The sequence below is a fragment of the Mesoplodon bidens genome, assembly GCF_964165515.1.
Source record: "Mesoplodon bidens genome assembly, chromosome: 9".
NCBI classification, from domain to species: Eukaryota; Metazoa; Chordata; class Mammalia; order Artiodactyla; family Ziphiidae; genus Mesoplodon; species Mesoplodon bidens.
The window spans coordinates 85730969-85743131 of NC_138166.1; the positions used below are offsets into that span (position 1 = coordinate 85730969).

The 12163-nt window shown below is 34.1% G+C and overlaps 1 protein-coding gene across 4 annotated transcripts in view; it reads left to right on the forward strand.

Annotated features, from left to right (window-relative positions):
* The window catches only part of MKLN1 (muskelin 1), a 357278-nt gene that overhangs the window by 272106 nt on the left and 73009 nt on the right, over window positions 1-12163 (forward strand). For all 4 annotated transcript variants that reach the window (XM_081244929.1, XM_081244928.1, XM_081244927.1 and 1 more), the window contains one exon: window positions 11326-11438. In XM_081244929.1, coding sequence (XP_081101055.1) covers window positions 11326-11438 — 113 coding nt within the window. The remainder of the gene's footprint in view (window positions 1-11325; window positions 11439-12163) is intronic.

Here is a 12163-nt window from a genome sequence, read left to right on the forward strand (position 1 = left end):
ATAAATTGCTAAACACTGTCCACAAGCCTATAATAATTTGTTAGTCTTCTTTGCTGTCTTTTTAATTTTATTCTGCAACTTGATACTGAAAATTTTCCTTAGGTTTCTACAGCCTAGAACAGCTTAAATACCATTATATTTAGAGGTTAATGCTAAAATTATAATAGGTTTCAAACTACCGTCTTGATAAGCAAATAATACCAAGAATTTTGTATAATTTTATTTTATTATTTGGTTTTAGAAAACTTTACCACATACAATGCCAGTATCCACCCAAATAATATTTTACTTTTTCCAAGTGTAATAAAAACTCTGTTCTATTATTGTATTATGCTGACAATAGTGCTTCAGGAATAAAGTTTTTTTGACTCATTATAATTACTAAGATTATTGCAATGCAGATAATAATCATCTAGGCATTAATATATTTTCACAAATGCTTTATAAGTAAAAGGAGGAATTATAATATTTAAAATTAACTGCTAAATTTGTGTAGTAACCTGTGAGTTTGTTTGGGAGTATTATTAGGGTCTCTTTGGAAAAGGTTCATTTTGAGGCATAGGAATTTGCTTTCCTTATCTTGGCCCCTCTTCCCAGACCCCTTCCTTCCCACAAAAATAGGCTTGACTCAGCTGTAGAGTCTTAAGCATCTTTTTTTCTACCTGAGATTTCAGTAAATATGCACATGCTTATTTCTCAAAGAACCAGATCTATACAGAAATTGTTTTTTTAATCCAAAATTAAATACGGTATAAAAAAAGAGTTGAAATTTGTGTTTAGATTGTCTACAGTAGCTTTTCTCCTCTTTTGAACATACAGTGGAATTTATAATGCTGTTCTTTTTCTCAGTCATGATGAAAATATTATTAAATTCTTTTTTTAAAAATTGCTAATAAAATACTAAAAAAGAGTGTTGAAAAGCTACTTTAATTTTCTGGACAAAATGCTGTTTTCCTTAAATGCGAAAGTAATGTGGTTTACTTTAACATTTAAAGTTCACCTTATCAGGGAGCAGAAGGAATTTTCATAGTGCTTACTGTGTTGCTTATTATGGAATATAGACTGTATAAAATAGGTAAAATAAATGTGTAAAAAAAGAGAAAGTTTTTCTCTTTTTATGTAATCCATGATATTTGAGAATGGAAAATGAGAAGATTCAAATGATAGGCAAATATCCTGACAGAACTTTGTGTGAGCAGAGTCATTGATGATTAAATGCTGACTTTTCAGGTCAGAGATCCTTGAAGTAAAATACTTACAGCATATAGTGATAAAGGTCCACATATTTTTCTCTAATATCTTGGTTTTATGCATTAAGGGCAGGGTTTCAGCAGACTCAAGGTCCTTATCCCCATTCCCTTTAAAAAAATATTTCAAGGAGAGGAAAAGAGTTGTTTCAGTATTTACTTGGTTTGCTTTAGAAACAATAATTATAAGAAAGCAATGACTTAAAGTAAGTCATTGTAAATAAGTAAGAATGACTTATTATAGGCATGGGATATATTCCAGATGGAATCTTTAAAGGCATAATCTCTCATAGTTTCTGAGGATTTATTATAGGTTGACAAAGGTCTACAATGAAAAATTAATCAGTATCCATACTTCTGTATGAGCACTAGTTGATAAAAATGTAATAAAAGTACTTTGTGAATATATTTTTAAGCAAATATTTCTACTATAGGAAATTTAGGGACTTAGCCGTCAATAGAGGGATTTTTATTTAGAGCCATTTTGTATCTGTTTCAGTGCTTTTTTTCCACCCCCCCAAACTTTCTGAATGCTGAGTCAGGCTTTATTTAGGTCCATGTGTGATGATTAAATGAGATTTTGAGCCTTTAACAGGAACCAAAAATTTAAAGTCTGGTAAAACTAAATAATCATGATAGTTAATGAGCTTGATGGTCAGTATGTTACCATTACCACTTATAGTGTGGAAACAGTACTAACTATGTGAACGGTGAAGTTGAAGGGGTTTAACCACATTCAGATGATCCTTTGTATGAGTAATAGGGAGTATGAGTTATAGGGATGGTGTGTAAAACATATTGGTATGGAATTCTTTATAAATATATATAAATGAACTGGTGATGCAATTAGGGTTGGGATCCAGATTGAGATAGCGGAGAAATGCAGATTCTGAGGATTCAGGTGTCTGGAAGCAGAGAGAAATGTAAGGAAAGATGCCCTAGGACTCAGCCAAGTCAGAAAAAGCTTTAAACTTTCATAAGACTCTAGAATAGTGGTTTAGGTTAAGTTTAAACAGGTGTCTGGTTGTGAGGGTGGGTAATCCAGGAATATGCTATATCAAGGCAAAACAAAAGGAATTTTTAAAATGCCATTCAAAAGTCTAGTAACTGCCATACCCTGGCATTCCGACTCTTTTGTTTCAGCTAACCATTGCTGTCTATATTCCTTTCTATCACCGTGCTCTATCCTTTTAGTATTTCCTTGTTTTCTTAGATGAGGCTTCATGAATGGGCTTTAAGGAGGCCCATGATACTCTTGAAATTGTATGTCATATTTTTGTCTGCCTTTGTGGAGTTTACTGGGAAGATTCATTACCTATATATTTTTTAAAGGGTTAAATATTTCTATTAAGTTTTGACATTACATGGTAAGTAAATACTGCTGGTATTCATATAAAATTTCAAATGAAATTCCTTGCTCTGTGTAAGTGGTATTCATTGTTGAAATAATAGTGTTTCCAAAGTAAACTCTTGCCCACCTTTCCTCTACTCTTGTTTTTTTTCCAGATTATTCGTTGCTAGATATAAGGTGGGTGAGGAAGAGAGTAAAGGCGATGAAGTCAGAGAGGTAGTGAGGGGCAATTGTGTTGAGTTCTTTTGTAAGAACTTTAACCTTTACTCATAGTGAGATGATTAAAGGAAAATATTGTTGGGTTTTGAGAAATGTTACTGACTTTGCATTTTAACAAAACAAATTGGGTGAAGGGCAGAAGCAGAGCGACCTTTAAGGAGGCAGTTCCTTACCAGAGAAGTGATGATAGCATTGACTTTTACTAGAGTGGTGATCACAGTGTTGAGAATTGGTCAGATCTGGGGTGTATTTTGAAGATGTCACATACAGCTGACAGGATTTACTGATGGATTGGATGTGAGGTGTGAACGAAACGAGTGATGAATGACTCAAGGTTTTGACCTGAGTAGTTGGGAAAATAGTATAGCCATTCCCTAAGATGGGTAAAACAAGTGGATTAAATATGGTGGGTTGTTCAGCAACTTGTTTTTAGACAGGTTGAGATGCCAGTTAGACATTCAAGTATATAGATATGTCAAGTAAGTGGTTAGATATACTGTTTGGGGTTCAGGAGACAGGTCCAGGCAGAATAATCATTTCCCTTTCTGTATTTACATAGCACTTTGTTCATACTATTATTTTTACTATAATGATTTCCAAATTGTTTTAGAGTTGCTTGTGTAGGTGTTATGTATCCCATTCCTCTCTATTCAGCTTTCTCTTTTCTACCTCCCATCCCCAATATTCTTATTGACAGGGGAAAGACAAGAATCTTGCATTATTTATTTTTATGGCCGCAAAGCCTGGTATGGAGTAAGTGTGTACTAAATATTTGTTGAACTGAATCAAAATTTTAAAATCCATTTTCCTTCGAGTTGAAAGAAAAATATTTACTTGGAAAATATACTCTGATATTGCTTTAAACCTTGATGAGTGGATTGTGTCATGATGTCATTTGTTGTAATATGCTAATATTTTTCTGAGGTGAATTTATGTTATTGGTTATACTCTAATATATTTAAATTTTCTGGTGATTCTGTTTGTTCTTTTCTAGTATATAGACTATATTTCCTTAAAGCTGTAGTTCTTATTACCTTGGGATCTAGGTAGAAAAATTAAATGTTATGTAGGGTAACAGTTGGTGCTTTCTGAATTTAATTTGGGTGTAGGAGCAGAATCTGGGATATCTTTGGGATTTTTTTCTCTAGAAATTCTACTTCTATTGTAAAATTTTTAATAGCATAATTTACCAAGGTGGTTTCATATACTTTTATTTCATCATTTATGTACCAGAGTCTTATAACTGCTATCATCAGGTTGATTTTAATCATCTTCAAAGTTGTATTTCTTGTTAAGTCTCTGAAAGAACCTTTTCTAGTCCAGGCTTACTGATATAACAATTAAATATAGTGGTTGGAGGTTGAGTGTGTGGGAAGGAAGTGTGTGTGTGTGAGAGAGAGAGACACACACACATATCTGGATTTCAATCCTGACTTTACCACCGACTTTTTGTTTGATCTTGAATGAGTTATAATGACAATAAAAACAGGAATACTAAATTAAGTTGCTGTGAGAGTTAAATGAAATAATGTCTTATATGTAAGTATCGATATATATTATTTATATAATATGTATTTTTATATGCAACATATTAATCTACAAATGTATACTGATTAGTTCTGCTGAGAGAATTTGATGTAAATTTAGAGATCTTTCTTTTGTGTTTGTTTTTATTTTTTTGACAGAATCTCACAGTGGAAATATTTTTAAACAATTTAAAAATTTTTGAAAAGCAATTTAAAACAACATGAAAAGCAGTGCTGTGTTGAGGGAAAAAATATCTCACCCATAATTCCACGTTCTAACTAACCAATATTATTTTGGTATAATTGTTTCATCTTTTGTATATATTGCCCTTATTGATGTTTTTAGAAAGGAAAGGATAAATATACTTTTAGATTTTTAGGAAAAAATATTAAAATTCATTTTAAGAACTTTTTCATTAAGGATTAGGTTGATTTAGTAGTAGAGTGACTTTCCCCAAGTAGAATTTGAAGAAACTAGAAGTTCTGTCTTTATAAGGTTGGTGCCTAAGTAGTGAAATACAGTTTAGAGAAGTCCAGTCCTTATTTTAAATATGCAATTTGAAGGTTTCCTAAAGCAAGGGCTCTTAATCTGTTGAAGTTATATACAAAATTTTATTTGTATGTACATTTTTCTGGACGAGAATCCATGAATTCAGATCATCAACGAGTGCACATCTTCACTAGACTAAAACTTTTTTTTTTTAACCTGAGGAGTAATAATATTTATTAAATACCTACTACATGTAGAGATTGGGATTAGCACTTTTATATGTTCATACGTTTCATTTACAACTGAAAAGGTAGATACCTTCATTTTACAGAATAGGTCGTGCTGTGTCCAGGGCTGTGGAGCTGGGATTTGAACACAGGTCTGTAGGACTGTCTGGCTCCAAAGCCCATGTTTTTGCTGCTGTTACTATAGTGGTTCTTAGTTTTCTAATACTGAAGATACAGTGAAAATCTCAGGTGTGATAGGTGAAAACAGAAACTACAGTAGATTGTGAGAGCTAAGTCCTGAGACCTCAGCAAATTTTAAATACATAAATACTAATAAAGCATATCACTTTGCTTATAAAATACCATAAAGTGAAATTGAAAAACATAGTTGATTCCTTTACGTCCTTATTAAAAGCTATTGCAGATATAAAGAGTGAGGAACAATAGCCGACCTAATAATTGCTAACATTTATTGAGTGCTTCCAATGTGCCAGGTATTTCACTAGACTGAAACTTCATAGAGCTCATTTCAGCTTCTTTTAAGTGACTTGTATTTCACAGCAATTATTGCTTCCCAGTGTTTTGTTTATCTTGTTTTCTTAAATATTAAAAATTAATACTCCCTGAATTTTCTTTTCCTTTTTCAGTCTGTAGATATTTTTTTCATTTTGCTACAGCTCTAAGGATAGACTCACCATTTTAAAAAGTACATGGTGGCATAAATTTTACTCTGATTTTTCAAAGCTTTCTTCTATCCTAAGTGAATTCTATTATTCTTACCAGAGAAGAATGTACTATTGTATTGAATGTAGTAGAGAAGGAATGTAGTATTTTGTCCTACTTGGGAGTGTATGTCAATTTTATTGATCATAATTCCTATACCTGGCATTTCTCTACTTAGGTTATTCAACTCTGAATTGGGTTTCAACTCTGGGTAAAATAAGGCAAATAGAAAGAGAAAAAGGCATGTCCGTTTTGCTTCAGTGTGGAAGTCTGTCCAGATGAAAACTTAAAATATCCATGGTACCAGGCAATTCTTTGTTCAACTCTCATTGAATTTTAAGAACCTATGGTACCAGCCTTTTTCCCTCTCTCAAGCAGAATAGGTAGTAAGATTTAGGCAAAATCCCAGTGTTTGGTATCTATAAAAGAAGTTGCTTGTCACTTGAAAGAACCATTCTGTGGAAATCTGAACCTCTCTGACTGTACCAATTATATGTAAAGTGCTTTCATTTTTTTTTTAATGCCACATAATGGTTTTCCTTGATATTCTTTAAAGAAGCTATTGAAGAAAGTAGGTAAACCTGGGTTTTGGTTTTTAAATACAAATATATTCATATGGCTGTATTTCTGTAGCTACGTATGACACGAATCTTTTTCTTTCATACAGTTATCAGAAAGGAATTCTAAAATATAGCCCTAATACAAAGTATATTGTCATAGGCAGAAAATACAACCTTTTAGCAGGGAATTACAACCATATGTTGAATTCACCCAAAAGATCAGTCTCTAGTTTTGTAATCATAGCCTTATGTAAGAAATAAAGCTCTCGGGACTTCCCTCCTGGGGAATCATTCTTAACAGTGGTTAAGAATACGCCTGCCAATGCAGGGGACACAGGTTCGAGCCCTGGTCCAGGAAGATCGCACATGCCACGGAGCAACTAAGCCTGTGTGCTACAACTACTGAGCCTGCACTCTAGAGCCCATGAGCCACAACTACTGAGCCTGAGTGCCTCACGCAGAGCCCGTGCTCCGCAACAAGAGAAGCCACGGCGATGAGAAGCACGTGCGCCGCAAGGAAGAGTAGCCCCCGCTCAGGGCAACTAGAGAAAGCCCATGCGAAACAACAAAGACCCAATGCAGCCAAAAATAAATAAATTAATTTTTTTAAAAAAAAGGCTACACAAAAATTCACCAATTAAAAAAAAAGAAAGAAATATAGCTCTTTTTAAAAAGAGAGACAGATGAATCCAGTTGATAATCTGCTGGGTTTTGAGAGTTCAAGGGAATGGCTAAAGAAGGTAAGGTTAAAGAGCATATAAAATATCTTTCCCCTTCTAACTTATTCTTCCCTTCGAATATTCTAATGTCAACCTAATGTCCTATTAACTACACTTTCAGAAGGATTAAACTCTTAAACTAAATGTCCTGACAGGGTTCATTTTTATTTTGAATATAAATTTGTGTTTCTTAAAAGTTTTTTTTTTATTTCATTTGTTTTTCTCTTGGTGTCTACATTAAACTAGGAATTAAGCTAACCTCTTTTACAAGCCTAGTAACCTTCCACCTACCTCTTCTTTTTGACACTTGAATTTTATCTAAGGTTGGGCCCATGCTATGTCAGTGCATAGTATATGCATTCTATACTATTTCAAAGTGGAAAGATGGATTTAATTACGAAAATAGTGTGCCATCTTGTGGAGGATTATGCAATCAGCATAGTCTGATTTACCCCTAAGAATCAGAGGAGGATAGATATTGCAGTTGGGCTCATAAAATAAAAAGCCTGCTTCCTTGTGCAAAATGGTGTGAAGATACTGATGTGTTAACATTTCTACCTTTTTCTTAGTGTATATAAGATTTGTAGGTTAGTACTTTTGGTAGTAAGTAGTTGTAGGGGTTATTTAGTACTGATACGAAAAAAGACCCGTAAAAAAGACTGGTTGTGTTTTAGCTTTTGTGGCCTGAGTGATAACTGATTGATTGATTGATTGGTGATTGATTCATTTAGTTTCTGAGAATGAAATTGGTTTGATATCTTGAACATAGGCTATTATTGGTCACTTTATTTCCGATCTTTCTGTTTCCCTGGCTCCTCCTTTTCAGTAAGTCCTATATGCTGCAAGTTCAGATCTGACCATGTCACATCTCTGCTTAAAATCTTCTGTTGCTATTTAATACTGTACTGTCTGTGGAGTCGAGTTCAAAACCTTTATATTGTCATTTAACCCATTTCATGATGTGGCCACTACCTGTCTTTTTAACTTATCTCCACTCCACTACTCTTTTTTTTTTCTTTTAAAATGAACAGTGCATTTATTCATCACACAGTTTTCACCACTGTGCATGCATTTTTAATTCTCATGGTAGCTTTAGGAGATAGGTACTCTGTGCCATTTTAGAGCTGAGGAAACCAGTGGTTAAGGAATTTGGTGTTGGTCACACAGCTGTGGTGATAGAGCTGCAGTTCCATCCAAGATCTGCCTGACTTTAGATTCTGTGTCTTTTAAAACACTTTTTATGTGTTTCTCTGTCTCTGTACCCTTGTTTTACTTTTTACCCTGCTTGAAAAGTCCTATTCTCTTTCCTTCGTTCGACCAGCAAAGCCACTTTCTGATGCATAGGCCAGATACCACTGTCACCATGAAATCTTCCTGAGCCCCCTCAATCTGGTATATTCTCTTCCCTTTTTTGAACCCCCGTGGTGCTTTCTTACCTTTCTTATGGCACTTAGTCTGCATTGCATTATGGTGATTAATGTACTTGTTTTATATTCTTCACTAAATTGTAAGCTCCTTGAGGGTAGGGATGATGTCTTCTTTATTTTTATTCTCTAAAGTGCCTTGCCAATTCAGATTAGTACTCAAAAAATGCTGAGTGAACATTTAAGTGGGTCTGGGAGAAATAGCCTCTGTAGCCTGTGCTCCTTTAAGAAAAAATACAGAGAAAGGGCTGCTGCATGAGGAGGATTGTACTGCCCTAGGGATGTACATGAATTGTTATATAACTTATAAGCATGAGAGTGGACATCCAGTAAACCAAGCTACTGCCATGTTGCAGATAATAGCATTTTCTTTTTTCTACTTTCTTCTCACTACAGTTTTGTCTGATTATTTCTGTAATCTTTAAAAGTTTTTGATATCCTTTATGCATTAAATAATATTTTTGCTGGTGTTTGTTTCTAGATAATATTTCATTCCTGAATGATTTAACTTAAATGATTAGATGATTTAATTAAAATTTTGTTATACATTTCATTCAGGTATGTCAAAAGGTCCTGTTACCATCTGATTCATTCAGTTTTACTATTAAACTTTAACTGGGACCACAAAGCATTCACGAACAAGAATGACATCTTGGATTAATTCCATTGGGATGCTTGCTCTGTGCCAGATTTTATTTTGCTCAGCTATCAATGAGGCTGTTGTGGAAATGTGGGTTTTCTTTGCTGTGAGAATTTATGCGTACAAAGAGACCTGCTTTTCAGAAAGAACATTGAGAACCCAGATCCCAAGAGGAAGGGTTATTAAAGTTAGTGAACCAGGGTAACCTTATCCAAAGGGTGCCCAGAAACACTGTAAAACAAAAGGTCAATTGCTATTGCTATTTTAGTTATATACCCCCTCTCTCTCCAGGCTTCAGAATTTAATGGGGTTAATTGCATTTATAGTGAGGCCTTGGCAAATAATTTTTAAGTCAGATGAAAATTCTTTAGTTTTTTTCCTACAGAATTCTCAGTATCTGGGCATTAGTGTGTGAAATTTGGGAAACAGAATGTTACTTAACTAATGATAATGGATTGTTTTATACTTCTGAGAGATGGCAGTTTTCTAATAGTTTCCATTATTTCACATTTGTACAGAGCCAAAAGTGTTCTAGGTACTGGGTTAGACATGGAAACATACAATAATACTGTTTTTATTGCATCAGTGGTACTTAGTAACTACAAAGTATTTTGTGTATATTATGTGCCTGTTTTAAAGGTAGAAATGCTGTTCTTGCTTGACAGCCTTCAGAATGTTTTCATGTAACTTATATATGAAGAACGTTACCACCACACTGAGAGTTTGTAAATGAAAAAATCAGGACCCAGGCAAGTTAAGTGACCTATACCTGATGACCCAGTTAGCACTAGAACTGTTCCAGTAGTCTGTTCTTATCCGGAAGCATTGTTTTAATTTCCCCTAGGTTCTTTCACTTAGAAAATTCACTTAGAGTTTGAAATTATATGAAAATATGACATAAATCTCTTATAAGACATCTCTATGAATGGCAAGAATTTTCTTAAGTAGTGTTACAGTATTTCCAGGTGCATTTCAACCCTTCATGATGGGATGTAATTTAGATGACAGTCTCCGCATATATTGGCCTAGGGCATGTCAGAGAGTAGATGGCTTTATAGTTTTCCTGTAATGTATTATATTTAACTTAAAAAAATGGTAGGCATGTATAACAAGTAGACATAAGATATTTACAAAGGGAAGAAATATTTGAAGAAAGGAAAGGCACTATTATTTTATAAAGAAAGGTAAAAATTTTCACTGGTCATGGAGCAAGAAATGTTTTATCACGTGATAAAGTCCATAGGTATAATAGACATTTCAGAATTAGAAGAAACCAAACCAAATTCTCAAGATACCTGGAATGACTTAAAAGTTGATTTCTGAGGAGTTAAATCTACCACAATATATTTGGAAAAATTTCCCCCAGTTTCCATGGGAATATCAACGCTCTGCATCACTTTATGCTTAAGATATCTAACTTTATCTCACAGCTAGTTTTAACCATTGTTTTTTGTATTGTAATAGAAAACAGTTTTAATGTGAAGTTTTTTCAGAAGTAGCTAGATAGCTTTATGTTATATTTTGCACTGTATATTCCTCTGGGATTTCTTTTCCTTTTTTTTTTTTTTTTTTTTTTTGCGGTACGCGGGCCTCTCACCGTTGTGGCCTCTCGCGCTGCGGAGCATAGGCTGCGGATGCGCAGGCTCAGCGGCCATGGCTCACGGGCCCAGCCGCTCTGTGGCATGTGGGATCCTCCCAGACCGGGGCATGAACCCATGTCCCCTACATCGGCAGGCGGACTCTCAACCACTGCGCCACCAGGGAAGCCCCCTTTTTTTTTTTTTAACTATCTGAAGCTGCTTTGTTAAGAAGCTGGTAAATGTAAATTTTTTGTGGCCTGACACAGAAACTCCTAAACTGGCTGCACATCAGGATTCCCCCTGGACACTTTAAAAGTACTGCTTCTTTTTACCCACTGAGGACCTATGGAATCCGAATCTTAGGGGATGCCTCCTAGTTATCTTTGTATTTATAAATCTCTCAAGATAGTGGTTCTGCAGCAGCCCTTCCGTATGCCTATATTTAGGAAATACTAGTATTTATTTTGGAATGTTAACCAGTTTAAGAATCTCATTTTTAAGTTTACTTAGATGTACCTTCTTAAATGATCTTAGAAGCAATGGCTTGATCTGGGTGCCTATACTTAAATTTTGTTCTTAAGTTTATTTTTTTTTGCACATATTTTTCTAATTTTCACAGAGACTGTTTATTTGTTTGGTGGCTGGGATGGAACACAAGATCTTGCTGACTTCTGGGCGTACAGTGTGAAAGAGAACCAATGGACATGTATCTCTAGAGACACTGAGAAAGAGGCAAGTTCTCAGACTTTTCATCCATCTGTACCATCTGTATTACGATAGGGGTGTGGTCGTACACTTCTTTTTCTGAATGATTTGTATTCTTTGTAAATGTCTATCAGCAGTGATAGCAGAAGAATTTGTGGTGACAAGTTTGGTTTAAGTATTCTTGCATTCCAGCTTCTATACGTGGTTCTTCAACTATTGGTACATGAACAAATCTATTTTATAGAGATAAATAGAAATGGGTATATAATATAATTTAGTTTTTAACCACTTTAGTTAAAATGTAACTGTGTAACTGTTATTTTTCTTATGTTCTTGTCACCTCTACTCTGATTTTGAACATTTATTTTTATTTCCTCTGGAAAAATGTGCTTTTGATTCCTCACTGTCTTACTATTTTGGCCCCTCAGTATTTGACTATCTTATCAGTTTTCACAAATGATGTATATTTTATTTTTTACTAAAATTGTATGTATGTATTCATGTGTGAGTCTGTCTATTGATACATATATACATAAAGCTTTTCTATAGTGAATAGTATGTCTTGGATTTATGGCATTCTTTTATTTAATTTTTTGAATTATATAAGTGCATAATTAATTATACCCTGATATAAAGCACATATTCATATATTATTTTTTAATCATTATATAATTTTTTATTGTACTTTTCCCTCTAAGCAATTTCAGATTACAAGGTGAAAAATAAACTAAAACAAAACAGTAGTAGCAGCA